At 45.2% G+C, this 15950-nt stretch overlaps 2 protein-coding genes and 1 long non-coding RNA gene across 6 annotated transcripts; 2 read left to right on the top strand and 1 right to left on the bottom strand.

Moving 5' to 3' along the window:
- Positions 1–6043: 6043 nt before the first annotated feature.
- LOC117010796 (C-type lectin domain family 2 member B-like) lies at positions 6044–9629 on the top strand. The gene is made up of 5 exons (XM_033085780.2): positions 6044–6120; positions 7384–7482; positions 8173–8345; positions 8695–8801; positions 9257–9629. The coding sequence occupies exons 1-5, from the start codon at positions 6063–6065 to the stop codon at positions 9468–9470; spliced, it is 651 nt and encodes a 216-aa protein (XP_032941671.2). The 5' UTR covers positions 6044–6062; the 3' UTR covers positions 9471–9629.
- Positions 9630–9692: 63 nt separating this feature from the next.
- Positions 9693–12328, bottom strand: LOC117010794 (butyrophilin subfamily 1 member A1-like). Of its 2 annotated transcripts, none has more exons than XM_033085778.2 (3): positions 12166–12328; positions 11045–11147; positions 9693–10731 (listed from the first exon to the last, which is right to left on the bottom strand). In XM_033085778.2, the coding sequence occupies exons 1-3, from the start codon at positions 12229–12231 to the stop codon at positions 10220–10222; spliced, it is 681 nt and encodes a 226-aa protein (XP_032941669.1). In that variant the 5' UTR covers positions 12232–12328; the 3' UTR covers positions 9693–10219. The 2 variants fall into 2 exon arrangements, with proteins under 2 accessions (XP_032941669.1, XP_032941670.1); XM_033085779.2 differs by having other exon boundaries at positions 12052–12259.
- A 132-nt stretch (positions 12329–12460) lies between these two features.
- LOC117010797 lies at positions 12461–15608 on the top strand. 3 transcript variants are annotated; one of them, XR_004420764.1, is made up of 6 exons: positions 12461–12618; positions 12718–12970; positions 13900–14094; positions 14192–14214; positions 14321–14436; positions 14694–15608. It is a non-coding gene; the product is annotated as an uncharacterized LOC117010797 (long non-coding RNA). The 3 variants fall into 3 exon arrangements; XR_004420762.1 differs by having other exon boundaries at positions 14321–15608; XR_004420763.1 differs by lacking the exon at positions 13900–14094 and having other exon boundaries at positions 14321–15608.
- The last annotated feature ends 342 nt before the right edge of the window (positions 15609–15950 follow it).

Below are 15950 nucleotides of genomic sequence, written 5' to 3'. Positions count from 1 at the left end.
CTTCCCTTCCCTTCCCTTCCCTTCCCTTCCCTTCCCTTCCCTTCCCTTCCCTTCCCTTCCCTTCCCTTCCCTTCCCTTCCCTTCCCTTCCCTTCCCTTCCCTTCCCTTCCCTTCCCTTCCCTCAGCAGGAATTGGGAGCAGAAGTTTCTGTGCCGCTAGCAGATTTCTCTCCCATTTGAAGGTGATCAAAAAAAGGGTGTGGAGGAAATTTGGTAAAAAACAAACAAATAAAACCCCAACCTGCAATCCAAAAACCCTCAAAAACAAGCAAACAAACAAACAAACAAACAAACAAACCAAAACGGAAAGCCTGTCCAAAACAGCAGCAACAAATAAGCCCCAAAACAACAACAAAAACAACAACAAAAAAAACCTCAGAAGGAAAACAAACCCCTCCAGGTCTTCAAAATTTGAGCAAAACCCAGCTGCCTGCGTCAGTGTGCTGACACTCTCAGCTGTGCTTGGAGAGATGCATACAGATAATATCTGTCACTCACAACAGCTTTTTGGTGTTGAAATTTGCAATATGTATATGTGAACTTTGCATGATGTGCCACCTGTGCTCTTGCCTGTGTTATTTCAATAAATTGAAGCAAACCAGTTTGATAAGCTTTTATTGATGCCATAGCTCTATCAACACTGTGCCCGAGGCACAGGCCTTTCTGATTCCCAGCTCAGGGTCTTATCTGTGCCCCCAAAACTGGTGTTGGTCCTCATGGTAAGGATTTGCAAACCCTGATTTCTCCTGCAAAGCTCTATCTGTGAGGATGGGGCTATTTCACCTCACATATTGGCAGCAAGTGGGATGGGCATTTTGGGGTGGGTATTTGTCAGATGGAGGCATCACTTTCCTCTCCATGTTCTGCTGTCACAGAGCAGAGCACAAAAGGGGTTTTTTTGCAAACCCACTTGTGTTCAGCATCACATCTATTAACTTTGAAGTCCTTGGCTCTCAATGTCCCGCACCCTTCACCCATCTCATGCAGAGAGGTACCAAGCCTGTAAAACAAAAATTGTATTGCTGAAGAGGAGGAAACTCTCCAAATCTTGCAGAAAAGGAGAGGTGGGTTGTTCTGCCCTTTTCCTACACTGTCTCACCGTGCATGTATTGTTTCTTGCTGGAGGGTCACCAGATTTGAGGAGAGTTGCTGTGCCTGCAGTAAGATCTGCAAGGAGCATGTGTGGGGCATGAAAAGCCATGTTATTGCATGGGTCTGGTGCAATACCATGTGGGGTTACTGTAATTCAGTACAGTTCCCCAACTTTTGGTCTACCGAGCTTTGCTGGGGGGGAATTTGCATAAATTCCAACATCTTGGAGAGATGGCTCAGGGCATGAGCTGGGTCTGAAATGGAGCAAAGCTTCTGTTTACATCAACATTCTGTGGATACACTTACATTTTGGGGTTGAAAGGTGTGTTGTCCACCCATCTCCACACCTTCTGATGTGACCTTAATCCAATCCACACTGGTAATGGGCTTTTGCCTGTTACGGTCTTGATGTGCTCCTGGAAAATAGAAGTGATCAGTTACTCCCAGAACCTCTCTGTGGAGGATTTCATGGCAATCAAATTCACTGAATAAATCTGACTCTCAAATTCATGAGACATGAATGTCCCCCACAATTCGAATGCTTCCCCAAGCCCTCCTGTTGCTAGGCACTTTTTTCTTCCCCGCCCACCTAAAAATCAGGAATTTTATGTCCTTTTTAAACCTTTTTCCTCTCTATTTACCTTTTCTTTCTTGTCCTGGAGCACCACCAGCTGGGAGTCCTGATTTTCACAGTTTTTCATGCCTTGAGTCCAGTTTCCCAATTCCTCAGAGAGCCAGTAGCATCTTTCCCCATGGAGCTGCCAGTCCTGGGGACACAGCTTGCAACCAGCATAGTCTGAAGAGCAGAAAAAGCCATGGGGCACTCCCAAGGGTTGTCAGGTTATTCCCCAGCCACCAGCTGAACATACTGAGGGATTCCCCATCCCACACCCTGGCTCTTTCCCCATTGCTGAGTTTTTTACATTGATGTGATGTGGTTTTCCAGCCACTGGAGAGAAGGAGGGTTACTGAGGGCTGGCTGGCCACAAGGACATTATTGGCTGGTGGAGGTGAAGAAAGACTGGTGAGAAACCTCCCCCCTAGGGCTGATGCTGCTCCTCCATGGAGGAGGAATCAGCAACAATTGCACGAAAAAGAGTATTCTACCTTGCAGCTCTCCTCTTTACCAAATAATTCTGGCCTCACAACCCCAAGGGCCTAAGGGTCTCTCTCCTTGCAGCAGAAGACCCCCATAAAGGTCTCACCTGAGCATCTCCCAGTAGCCAGATGGGAAGGGGGATTACCTGTGGGGCTGTCCCCTTGGGGCTTGCAGAAATACCGCACCAGGGATGAAAACATGCACTGCTCCACCTGGTTCCTTCCCTGGATCCCACTGCCCCGCTGTGGAATGCTTGTCACCACTGGCTGTGGGGAGCCCTGAAAAACTTGGAGCAGTAATCTGGGGTGAGAAGCTGCAGCCATTTGGGAATAAAAGCCACACAAAACTGGGTTTCATTTTCTCATACAGTTGCTTAAGCCAGCCTGAAAACTGTGGTTTGTATTCTCCACCCCTTTGTGATAGCCATGGGTATAACCTAAGTTTACTCAGAATGGGTTTATTCTTGAAGGGTGATGTCACATTTCTACAGGACAATCTTGTCCCTTCCAAAGACTGAAATGCTGAAATAAACCCCAGTTTTCCCTCCCTGGCTGCTCACTGGAGTGTGAGATGTAGATAAGAGTAGGTTACTCACCCCGCACACTCAGCACCACCACCAGGACCAGCAGGATGAGCTGCCCCAGCCCCCCGACTACGAAAAGGAGCCTGTGCCACCATGGACAGAAGGCAGGTGCTGAAAGAGGCCACATTTACTTTAAAAATGAAAGACAAAAAAGCTGGGGGTTTAGAGAGAAGAAAATTAAAAAGTCCCTCTGTCAAGCTGTTGAGTTTGAGCAGAAATTTACAGCTTCTTTGCTTCCTCCATAAAAAGTAAATCAGCACTTATGAGGTCTAGGGTCAGGGTGGTTTCTCAGGTGGAGGAGGGGCTGCAGGAGCCTCAGGAGCCCCCTTGGGCACACAATGATGGAGCTTGGGGGATGGAAAACCTTCTGAAATTGGTTTAATTTAGAGCTCCTGGTAGATCTGGGAGTTGGTGAGACAGAGGTCACTCCAGCTCTCATCTCCACCAGGATTCCAGACAGGATCTCAGCAGCTTTCCTTCCCATCCAGGTGTGTTGGCTCATGTTGGGCTTCTTGGTGCCCATTTTGCGCCCTAGGTGAAGAGTCTTGGAAACAAAATGGCTTCCAGATATCTGACACCCTCTCCCAACTTTCCTTTCTCTTTCTCCTCCTCTCTTCAAGCCAGGATCCCACCTGAGAAGACATTTTACCCACAACAGTGTTCTCCAAGATCTTAGAAACCTCAACATGGAGATGAAGAAGCAACCTAAAATTAAGCAAATCCAAAAGTTCTCCCAAAATTTGAAACAAGCATTTCCCCCACCAAAATGGGACTTACCACCGCGATTCTCAGCAGAGGACCCATCCCCAAGATGCCTTAAATCAGCATAAACAATTTCCCCTGCCATGGTTCCTCAGAAGGTCCCAGGAGCAGCCCAAAAGTGACACTGTCCTTGGACAACCTGTGCCTTGTGAACAATGCACTCATATCTGCATACAGCTCCAGGAAATGGTATTTCCTGGGGCTTTTATCTGCTTTTCTGTTTGCGCATACATACATATATATATAGATATATATGTATGTGTTCTACACCCTTCCCTTGTAAACGGAAGGTGGTGAGGGAATGGGTGTCCGGCAGCCAGGAAGAGGTGGCACACCTGGAGGTGTAGGAACATCTGTGAGCTTGGTGGTTGTGCTGAACATCTGTGAGAGCAGAATTAATAAATGATTGTGTCAAAAAAGCCTTTAAATAAGGTTTTTGACTGTAAGGTTGAAGCATGTCAGGAGCTGGATCAGTGTGACCACAGGCAGGTCAGGAGGAGACAGGTGACATTCGGTGTTTCTTCCCCAAAATATGGGCTGGGAGTGACTTGAAATTCCTTTTGTTCCATGTGACTTATTTTGCTGGTTTTGAAACAATGTTTGGCCTCTGTTTTACCCTGGGGCAGAGAGATCCAATGCGGTCAGGGGTTGCCCAGCTCCTACCCAGCAAGAGGTAAGAATGTGGATTTCCTCAGGCTGCTAATTAATTTTATGTTATTTGTTACTTCATTTTATTTTGATTTTTTCTCCTACAAGCCCATCCTCCCACTCCTAATGTATCCTTTTACACTGACTAGATCTATGTTTTCCTCAGATTTGGGATTCTTTGGCAACTGCATGAAGCAACCACCAATTTCCAATCTACAATAATGTTTTCCCTCCCTTAGGTTTTTTTGGTGTTAATCCCAGGTTTTAGTCAGTGCTACATCATCCCAAAGCAACACATTTTTACAGAGGTAAAAATGATATTTTTTTCCTCGTATACCCCCAAAAAGCAAGGAAAAAAGCAGAAATTTGCCAAAATCCCTATCAGCAGCCAGAAATAAGGTAAATAAGAGGATAAACCCAAAGGTTTAAGACTTCATCAGGAAAAGCACTGTGTTTTTTTTTATTTTCAAATTACTTTTTAAATTGTAGTTAATTTAAAAATACTTTTATTTTACATTTGTCTTTATGTAATTTTTATTGTTATATTTTTATTATCTCATGTTTATTTTTAGTTTCTTTTCCACCCACAGCCTTTTCTTTGTCACAGAAAGTTTTTGTGGTGAGCTGCTATCAGCCAGCCTTCCTGCCCTCTGCAAAGGCAGCTGCTCCAGGGGTGTGTGACCGGTGATTAAAAAAACCCCTAAAAATACAAAATAAATTAGGTTTTTGGGTAAAACCCTGCAGCTGGGTAGCTTTTAAAAAATACTTTTATGCTAAAATAATTACAAAATGGGCTGAAGGGAACTGTACTTAAACCTTGTAGAATCCCTGAGGGCTGTCCTGGGTTGCCCTGACATCCTGGAACAGAGTGATCTCCAGCAGTGTTTCCTCCACCTGCACACTAAAAGAAATCATTTTTGGACAATCCATCTTCCTAGCTGGGAAAAAAATCTGGAAATACTGGAAAAGAGGGTGAAGTGATGCTGAGTGGAGCTGGAGGGGAACCCCTGGTTCACTGGGTGGCCAGGTGGCTCTGGGCAGGCAACCCCCTTCCTCATTGCCCTTGAGCAGGGATGGGAAAATCCCTCACAAAACAATAAAATCAAACCAAAACAACATTTTAAAAATATTTTATTTCTCTTCACAGGAGCTGGTTGTGTTTCAGCATTGGGATTATTCCTACACAGCAGACACAGGTGACAGGGTTTGGGATGGGCCTGGGGGCTGAGGGGAGGGGGTCTTAAATTTTGATTGACAGAGAGAATTGAAATAGCAGGGAGAAGTTTTTAATTGCATGAGAAAATTTCAATTGAGGGGATTTTAATAGGCGGAGATTATTTTAAGTGGGGGGAGGAAACTTTAGGGGAGAAAATTTTAATTTTGGAGGGATAGTATTAATTGAAAATAAAATATTAATTAAGAGGAGAAGATATTAATTGGGGAAAAACTTTACGGGGAGAAAATTTTGCAGGGAGGAAACTTTAATTATAGCAGAAAATTTTAATTGCAGGGAGAAAATGTGAACAGAGGAGACCTTGATAGGGGAAGATTTTAATTGGTGGAGAAAACTAATTTGGGATGGAAGTTTGACTGTGTGGAGAAAACTTGACTTACAGGGAGAAAATTTTAACCAAGGAGAGAAAAGTATAATTTGGGGATAAAACTAACTGGGGGGAGATGAAATTTTAGTTGCAGGGACAAGATTTTAATGAAGTGAGAAAATTTGAGCTGGGGAGAAAAGTTTAAATATGGCACAGGGAGAAAATTTTAAATGATGTGAAAATTTCAGTTGAGGATGAGAGCTTTTGTGACACCTTTGATAGATGGAACTTTGCTTGACAGGTGAGGCAAGAGCACCTGTAGAGGTGGAACCCCAAAAATGGAGGAAATGACAGTTTATTCTGGATTTTTGGGCATGGAAAGGAGCAAGAGGGCAGGTAACTCTAGGGCAATGAACTGTAGAATCACTGGCTTTGGGCTTTATTTTGATACTTCTGTAATTTGAAAACAAAACAGAGCTGACATAAAGTTGTAAGGGGGAAAAAGCTTTTACAAGCACTTCCCTTGAGGGAAAAGTTTTGTTACTCAGCAGATAGATTTTTTTTCTCTGAACAGACTAATTTCAGACATGGTGGGTTATTTTAATTTAGTATTAACCCTTCCTGAGGCTCCTGAGTAACTGCTCCTTTTAGGTGTATTTTCCCCCACACAAATATTTGAATTTTCTGATTTATTCTGTATTAGAATAAAGAAATTTTTGAAGAGTTGAACTATAGAAGATCCCAAAAAGAAATTTGGTGTTTAAATCCAGTTTGGACACATCAGAAAGTATTTACTGTTGTCTTGTTTTCATGGGGAAATCAGCTTTCTGTTTGTCCTGTTTCAGCTTTCCTGATTTTTGTTCCCATCTCTATGATCCCCTTGGCACCCAGAAAGGTAAAAAAGGGGCTTCTGGGGCCTTATCCATCATCTTGCTCTATCCAGCCAGGGACTAAGATTTTTGAGGATCTTTTTTTAGCACATTTGTTACTTTTTCAAATTAGATTTTTAAAAAAATTTAAATTTATTTGTTGATTTTTCATTGTTGATTAAAAAAATTTTTTATGTAACTTTATAAAAAATATTTGGCATATTTGGCTTCTGACTTACTTTCTAATATTTTTCCAGGAAGAAGAGGGGAGAGGAGGGTTTTTCCCATGAAATTTGGTTCATATGATGGGGTCAAAAAACCAAAGTTCTACTGAATGAAAACACTAAGATTTTTGGATAAAACTCCTAGGAAAAAAGAATTATCTTTGATGATGGTAAAGGGAAAGTGCATATTCTGTATCATAAGATACAGAAAATGGAGGGACAATGACCCAAAGTGTCCAAAGGCACCATGACCCTTAGTTTAGGTGGAGAAAAAAACTCCACTGAACTTTTATAATCTGGTAAACCCCAGAAATTAAAGCAAAATTTTAATTATGATATGTTTCAGGAGTTTTCACCTGGAGCTGGGGAGGAAACTGTTCCCCAAAGAGATCCTATTTAAAAAAAAAAATTTCTGTTCCACATGAAGAAGAATTTTTGCTATTTCTCACCCAAAATGGCACCAAGTCCACTGACATTGGCATGAGACCAATCTTTCATCGTCTGTAGGGTGTTGCTGCCCTGGGAGCCCTCTCAGAGGTGTCTTCTGAAGATCTGTTCTCCTGCAGGTCACGGCATGGAGATGAAACCGGAGGCACGCGTTACCTGCCAGGTGATGCTGGCAGTGCTTTTCACGGCTCTGTTCATCACAGCCACCGTTTTTGCAGGTGAGTGTCGAAGTTTTAGTCTCACGGGTAATGTCTCTGAGATATTTTTGGTTGTTGCATTCGTGGCAGATCTACTTCCATGTTCCTGGGGAAGGCAAAGTTTGCCCAAGCTGCTGTTGCCTCTGGGAGAAGGATGTTTCAGAGCAGTCTTTCTACAGAAGACTAAACCCATCCCCTTGGTGTGAGAACTGTGTCATCTAGAGACCCTTATAAAATCGACAGGAAGGGGCATTTCATGAGTAAAGTCACACAAGTATTGTTTTCAGAGAAGAAGGGACCTGAAGATGTTAGCGTGAGTCCCACTAAGTCAAGAAGTCTGAAGGAATAAGAGGACTTTTTTTTCCTGTCCTTTTCACTACTTTGCAGTAATGGCAGAAAGCAACACCCAAGGGCATGTTTAGGGATAGGGCTACTCTGAAATTCCTCTTTAAAATGTGGGGTTTTTTAAGTCTGCCACCCTGTTTCCTTCTTTGAAGATGCAGCAGCTGTGTTTCTTGTCCAACATCACAATGGCCACGATTTGAGCATATTTTCTCACAAGATTTCTCCTGATATCTTAATTTTTCTCTTTGCCCACAGTTGAGGCAGATGAAAGACTTTGGGAAGCCATGGGGGGAAGGATGATGTCCCCGCTCCAGAGAGGTGAGGGGAAGGTGCTGCTTGTTAATGTTGTTCTATTTTTAATGACAGTGCAGGCTTTTCAGCCTCGTGTCCAGCCCTGCTTTCAGTGTCCCTTTGACTGGATCAGGTACAGAGGAAAATGCTACTATTTTTCTGAGGCTGAGGGGAACTGGACATCCAGCCAGGACAACTGCTCAGCATTTGGTGCTTCTTTGGCCATGCTGGACACCATGGAGGACTTGGTAAGGAAACATGATGACCTGCTCAGCATGGGGGAAAAAACCCAAAAGCAATGTATTTGAAACCTTTTCGTTTCTTTGATTGCTCTTGCAGGATCTTTTTTGAATATTTGGGGTGAGAAGCTGGGGTAAAGGCCCTGAGGGTATGTTAACATGGGTGTCTTCAAATCTCTCACCAAAGGCAACTGCTGCAAGAAATGTAGGAATAAACCCCTGTTTCTAGGTGACACTTTTTGGTAACAGATTGAAATGTTCAAGCCCCAAAGAAGCCCTAAACAGCATGAGAAACTGGTAAACTTGTGATTTTTTTGGTTGGAAGAAGGTGAAAACCTTTCCTTTTCCTCTCTTTCAGAGCTTTGTGATGAGATACAAAGGTATCTCACAGCACTGGATTGGCCTTTTGCGGGAGGATGAGGAGCAGCCATGGCAATGGGTGAACCGCTCGCCCTTGTCTCACCCGTGAGTCCATGTTTTTCATTAGTGTGTTGTTGGTTGGTGTTTCCTCAGCCACAAAATGTGCATTTCTTCTAGTACTTGAGGTACATCCAGAGGTAGTAATGGGACAATGTTTGGGTAGAGCAATGTTGCATCTGGAACTTGTCTTTGTTTTCCCCTTTGACCTAAAAGATGGGAGTGGTGCATTTGGTGAGAAAATCCTAAGTTTAGATTTTTTATTTTAAGTTTGCTTTTTTCTTGCAAATCTTTGGGTTCCATATTAGAAATAGGTCAGTGTCAGTCTTGGCATATTGATATTGAATTATTTCTATTCCTATAAAAGAAATACCTATAGATATTTTGGCACGTTGGTGCCCATGAGGATGCCTGAGAACTAAAGCTGAGGGAAGCCTACATGTGACTTTTCTCCTTTTTCCTGCCACTCCATGTGAAATGGGTTATGTCCTCTGTACTTCCAGGTTTCTGATCCGTGGCGGTGGGCTCTGTGCTTACCTGGATGACAATGGGCTCGCCTCTTCCCACTGCAGCACTGAGAGGAGCTGGATTTGTAATAAAAATGCGCTGCAGAGCTCAGGCAAGGGCAACAAGATGAGACGGCCTCCAAACCTCTGTGTCAGCTCCTCGGGTGCTGCAGGGAGGCCTTCTCACTCCCAGACATCTGGTGCACCATAGGGACATGAAAGGAAATCTCAAAAAGGCTTTGAAAGCCCCTGGGAAAGGGATTTTAGGAGTTCCAGGGGACCAACAAGGTGTTTATGGGACAAGAGAGCCTTTGGAGATCCCTGTGAGATAGTTCTGGAGAATCCAGGGGGGTGGGGTGGAGGGGCAGGACAGCCCTGGGAGATCTTTCTGGGTTTGGGGCAACTTAGTGGTGGCACAAATGCAGATACCTTCTACTTCTCAGAGAAAAACGATTTTATTCTATTCTGAGCATATTTACATGCTAAGTACTTAGAAATACATTTCAAGCATGGGGAACAGCAGAGGAAAAGAGCGGGGGCAGTGGGTGTGAGTACATCCTTGTGGTAGAAGCTGATATTAATACAAAGCTTGCAAAATTTAAGATTTTTAATTTGTGCTGGAAGCCCAGCCAATCATGGGCACTGAGGTTAACAAAAGGAACCTTCAGAGGAAGCTGAATTTGGGAGAAAAATCAAAGTTTTTATCTCAAAACAAGCTCAGGGAAGCCCAGGTCCTGTTAACGAGCTTTGGATAAATTTAACAACTGGAGATGAGCTGTGCTGAGCTCAGACCCAAACCCCGGTGGAGATAACCCAGAACAGAGATATCTAAGATGGAGGTGGGAGCAGGAACTGGGTTAGAAATGACTCCAAGACTTGGAAAATAAAAACTGAGGAGCATCAACAAGCATTTCCAACTACCATGATACAATCAGCTTTTGCGAGGATCCTTCCAGGGCATCAGCCCTTGGGGGACAGTTTAATGGTTGAGAGGAGCACGCAAAAGTAGGGGAAGACCCTCTCCCCACTGAAGGAGGCCACAGGAAAAGTGAAGATGCGTTGGCGGCTGCTGACGGCGTAGAAAGAGACCTGTCCCACCTCATAGTCCAGGTAGACTCCGATCTCCCCATTGAGGAGTGGGACAGAGGTGTTGGATGGAGCAGTGAGGGCTACGCAGAGCTCATCATACTTCTGCAAGCCCCAGATTTCAGTGTTGGGCTTGAAGAGGATGCGCCCTTTCCTCTGCACTGACTCACGGGCCACTCCCACAGCCCAGAAGCGCCCACTGGCCTCCACCTCCCAGTAGTGGCGGCCTGAGGTGAAGCCCTCGCTGCCCAGCATGCACGGGTCAGTGTCGAACCGCCCCGGAGCCTCCGGCCACTGGCATCGAGGTCTGCCCCAGGTGGCCTCTTTGAGGTCCTCAGAGAGGATCACCTCTGGACCCGCTGTGGCTGGATCCAGGGTTACATCCACTGAAAAGCAAAACAGGGAATGAATCAGAAGCCAAATTTAAGCCTAGAGAACACACACCCCCAAAACACCTTTACTGGTGACTTTTCAAAGAGAAAGGGAGAGGAAAGGAGATGTGTGAAGAGGTGGAAGTTGGAGATGGAGAATATATGTCCAGTTGAGGTTGGAGATGGAAGAGCAAACAGATGGAGGTTGGAGATGGAGGCCCTAGGGAAACAGAAGGTGGACCTGGAGAATCTCCAACTCCACTGAACATCTCAGCCCAGAAAACACAAGGAACAGGTACTTTGGTCCTTTCTAGCCACCTCTGATTACCTTCAAACTGTTTGGCACTGTGGTAGTCCAGGGCAAGGTGCCACGTGCATGGCCGTGGTTTGAGGAAGAAAGCCATTGCACCCTCAGCGTCCTCTCTTCCTGACTGGAGGCACAGGAAAAGGAAAGAATTATCCTTCAAACAGTCACATCTCAGCTTCTGTCCTTTTCTATATTCAAAATTATGTTTAACCACCACATTTAATCTAAGTACTTCAAGAAAATAGTGTTCTTTTTCTTCAACAGTTGCAACAGAGCTTGGTTCATTTATGGGAAGACCCTTGGAGTTGGGTTAAATCAATTAATTCCCTGATGACTATGTTCTATGAGGAGAACATTGGGATAAATCTATATCCATTGTAGATATTATTATACTCCCAAACCTCCATGCTGGTTGAAGGCTGAATCTATCCATCTTAAATCCATCTCTGCATCCACCATTCATTAATCAAATCTGACAAAGTTTATTTGAGTGAGGAAAGTCCCTAAAATTGAGATAAGCCACATTCACATCTCACATTCAGAGAAATCTTGTGAGAAGGGAAGAAATTTGCTGTTGACCTTGGAGAAAATGTGTGTGGGGGAGATAAAAGCTGGTACCAAATGGTCTCAAATTCATCCTCTGGAAGTCAGGGTGAGGTTTTGCATGCAAACAAGGGATTGTCTGTGGTAAAGGACCCTGGGCATGAGTAATAAAGCCCCAAAACGATCTAATAAAACCATGCTGTGACAGTTTAAAAAAACCAGTTGCTTCTTTTCCATGTGTTTTTCCTCATCCAATCTGCAGATAAGGGCATTAAAGCAGCAGGGTGATGAGTAAAAGTGGGAAAAAGGTGAGAAAATCACCCGGATGAAGATAAAAGCAGGACCTATGCTGTTTCTCACTCAAATTCCCCATCTGGATTGTCACAGGTAGACAAGAAGCAAATAATCACCATGACTCTCCATTCCAAAACACCTTTAAATCCCAAACAAAGATCCTGAGACCAAAGCAAGGGTAAATCACTTGCCTTCTTGAGTTCATGGGATAGGGAGGGGGCTCAAAATCCTGTTTCCCCCACCCTTCCACAGACATCAGGGTGATATAACCCCCTCTATCAGCACTTTTTCCCCCTCACTCAAACCTTCTTGGTGTTTTCCTTGCTGTTGCTGGTGCTGTTTTGGGGTTCCTCCAGATGGTTTTCCTCCATTGGGCTGCTTCTCCACTGTTTTTTTTTCCTTTTGCGATTTTTTTCCTCCTCTCTCTGGCACAGGCTCAGCCAAAGCTCAGTCCTGTCTCAGTGTCTGCCAGCTTTTATCAGCCAAGAAGGGAGGAGCCCTCCTATCTCTTGCCTGCAGATGGGGCCATGACGTGCTTGGACACCTCCTGCACCATCTGATTGCCCCCATTTCAGGGCCATTTATTTTCTCAACGCAGGCACTAGGGAGGGAAGCCACTGCAAAAAAAAGAAAGCATTATTGCATGGCTCCACAAAGGGAGAAATTGATTAAATTTTGCCTTCTTAGTTCCCCAAATCTGATTCTGGCCTGTTCCACATGATGGAGGTGAACAAGGCAAAGCTGGGAGCAGCTTCCAGGTGAGGAATGTGACAGCAACGCCTGGAAATAAGACAACCTTGTGCATATAACATATATATTCAAAGACTGCTCATGGGTGATGACATTTGCTTTTCCAGCTGGGTCAGCTTTTGCTGGGAACTGAGCACAGGAACATCCAGGGGTGGTCCAAGCACAGGGTCCTTCACCCTGTGCCAATCCCCAGCACTCCTTTCTCCTAGCCAGGAGGGCAGCATGGCTACAGCAGCTGCACTAAACCCCTCTGCTAACACTGGCCAGAGCTTCATCTCCTGGTGTTGAAGAGAGGCAATGGGTGAGCCACCACAGGCTGTGGTCATGAGGACTTTTGGAGGATCGGGCAAGACTTGCAAGGTGAGATCACCTTCCTATGACCCATCAGGCCTTCCTCCTCTCCCTCCTGCTGAAAAAAGGTGCAAAGTGAAAATATTTTAATTTCTTCATGGGAAAGCAAAGCTACAGTGCCTGATCCTAGTTGTGGGAAAACATAAAGTGAGTTGATTTCTGCTTTCCAGGGAAGGCAGTGAGGGGCCATTTTTAGGGGGATTATTTGCTTTCCTCCACCAAATAATGTAAGAAGGTAGGATTATACAAACAAACTGGGTTGATTGCTTCAGGTTGTTTTGTTTTGGTGTATTCATGAGAAAATCCAGTTTCACCTGCAATCCTTAAGGAAGGTGTTGGCAGAGTTTCTGGACTGGAGAGTAAGTGAAGAGAAGAAATACCAGGAAAGAAATACCAAGACTACGTGGTACAGGGGGTTCCCTCTGTTATCCAGCAGTCGGAATGGGTCTTTGGGTATTTATTTTTCCCCAAGCCCCTCTTGGAGGAGCACGTGGGATCATATCTGAGAGGCATCCTGGTGCCCTGCAAAGCCTATGCCCAGCTGGAGTGGTTGGTGCAGACCCTGGGCAGGTTTGGCAAGCACCACCTCTGTGTACAGTTGCTTGTGACCCACACTTTAAATCAGTGTCATGGCACTGCTCGTTTTCATCCCAGTCTGAGTCATAAAGAGACATTTGTTAACATGGAATTAACTGCTTCTCAGGGCCTGTATTGGTTTTGGACAGAATATAAAGAGGAATGGCAACAGGGGAGGGGAAAGGAGAACCTTGGGGGTGAAGCACTTAATTACCCTACAGTAATTACCCTAATTAGTGGCATCCCCTGTCCTGCCCCAGTGTTACAGCCCCCCTGGCTACAACGTAAGTACTTTTGTCCTTTAAGTCAAAAGGCGAAGGTTCGGGTCTGGGGGTTGCACGTGTATTTTTTGTCTCCTCCAGGAGATGAGTGAAACGGAGCCGCATTGAGGCTGAGTTCGGGGGGCTGCTCTGGCTGCTGATGGAGCAGGAGCACACGGTGCTGGGGCGGCTGGCTGAGCTGGACCACACTTTGGCGGCTGCCCACACTGAAAAATCATTACGGGTGGCCGGGGGTGTTGCACAGTTCCACAGACTCATTGGGCAGCTGGAGGACAGGTGCTTGCCCCAGGAGAGTGCCATCCTTACCAAAAGCTCTCCCAAAGTGCTGCTTATGCAGTCTTTAATTCCCTTTTTTCTCCCTTTTTCCTTTTAGGATGTTGGGAGCATCCTAAGGAGGTATGTGACAACTGGTTGCTTCATGTCCCTGTCACTCCAGCTGCGGAGAGGGGCTTGGCTGACACATCCGTCACATAACACCCGTCCCTATCATTTGTTTTCCCAGCTGGAGTGAAATGAGGCTCCACCTCCCCTCGGGACTCCCCAAGGACCTGGAGAAGAGTCTGAGCTCCTGCTGCTGCCAAAAGGATGCTCTGTGGGAGGCTCTGTAGAGGTTCAGAGGTATTTGGGTAGAAATTGAATATTTTAGGAGAATTCATGGGTATTTTAGGAGGATTTGGAGGCTCTGGGGAGGAATGCAGAGATATTTGGGATAATTCAGATATATTGGGGGGAGGAATTCAGAGTTATTTTGGGAGGAATTCAGTTTCATTTTGGGATAATTTAGTTATCTGGGGAGAAGTCAGAGGCATTTCAGGAGGAAGAGGAGGAAAGGAAGGCAGCACCTGCTTACTCCTCACCTTCTTCCCTCCTCCCAGATGTGGGTCCCCCCATGGGCCTCCCCAAACCAAAGACTACGCTGGAGACTGGCACAACTCCTCTCCCACAGCTTTTGGGAAAGCAGAAAAGTGTGCGGTGGGAGGAATAGGAGAAGGAGGAGCAGGACAAGGCCAGAGACCCCCGTTGAGGCCAGGAGATGTCTGGCAGCTGTCAGGGGGTCATTGCCAGGAAATGCAGGACATGGACAGAGTAGCTGAAGTCTGCAAGATGCCACCTTGTGCATCCTCATCCTAAGTGCTGCCCATATTCCTAGGGACCCAAATGGTTTTATAACTGTGGGAATCCTTAAAATTAGAGGTTTTTGGGAAACCTGCAAAAAGCAGGTCTCAGAAACAGCAGAACTGCAATTAGATCTAAGCAGTAGCCATAAGATTTGTCAGCAGAAAAGTTATATGAGATGTAGAAAGCAAGGATAAATAAAACAATGGTCTGTGTATTAAAGCTTGGCAAGAATAACTCCCTAAGCAGAAAAGCATATCTAGCAAGATATTAGAAAGTTCTAAGCTTAATAATGGAGCTCTGTGCATTATATTTTAAAGCTTACAAGCAGGTATTGTATTCAAAATAAGCAAGCATTGTTTCATCCAAAGATATGTATACTTATAGTGGTTGGATAAAATTACTGGCAATGTGCTTTTACTTTTTGTGATTGGTCAAAAAACTTTTAAAGTGCATTGTAACACCAAGTTCTGCGGCTGCTGCCGACGATGTGAGCTGCTGGCACCTTCCCATTGTCCCAACCATGTAATGAGTCTGATACTGAAAATAAACAGCTCGAGACGTGTTCCACAACAGTCCTGTCCTGTTCGTGATGCTGTAAAAAAACCCAAAAAACCCGTGGCTGGCATGACAAGCTCCTCTCTCAGCTTATTTAATTAGTAACCAATGTTGTGCTGCTGCTCACCATGTCGGTCATGAACTAAAAAAAAACCCAAAAAACAAAACCACGCCTGATTTTCCTTTTGTGCATGTGTGTGTATGCGTGGGCTGGATTTTAAGGTATTTCTTGGTTCAGCTGAGCCAGGGAGGAGGGAGCAGGCGAGAGGGGCAGTGGGATATGTGGGTCCCGTTCGTGAGTGCGGAGCGGCAGACCTGTCCCGAGGCCTGAACTACGTGGTCTGATTTGGAGCAGCACGTCCCGCTCCTCCCTGCCTGGAAGCAGCTGCCCGGCCCTGACAGAGGGCACTCGGCTGTCCCCTGATCCCCGCAATAAGCGGCACGATAAGCAACGACTC

The sequence above is a fragment of the Catharus ustulatus genome, chromosome Z, assembly GCF_009819885.2.
Source record: "Catharus ustulatus isolate bCatUst1 chromosome Z, bCatUst1.pri.v2, whole genome shotgun sequence".
Taxonomy (NCBI): Eukaryota; Metazoa; Chordata; class Aves; order Passeriformes; family Turdidae; genus Catharus; species Catharus ustulatus.
This window is presented reverse-complemented; position numbering and strand designations above follow the sequence as displayed.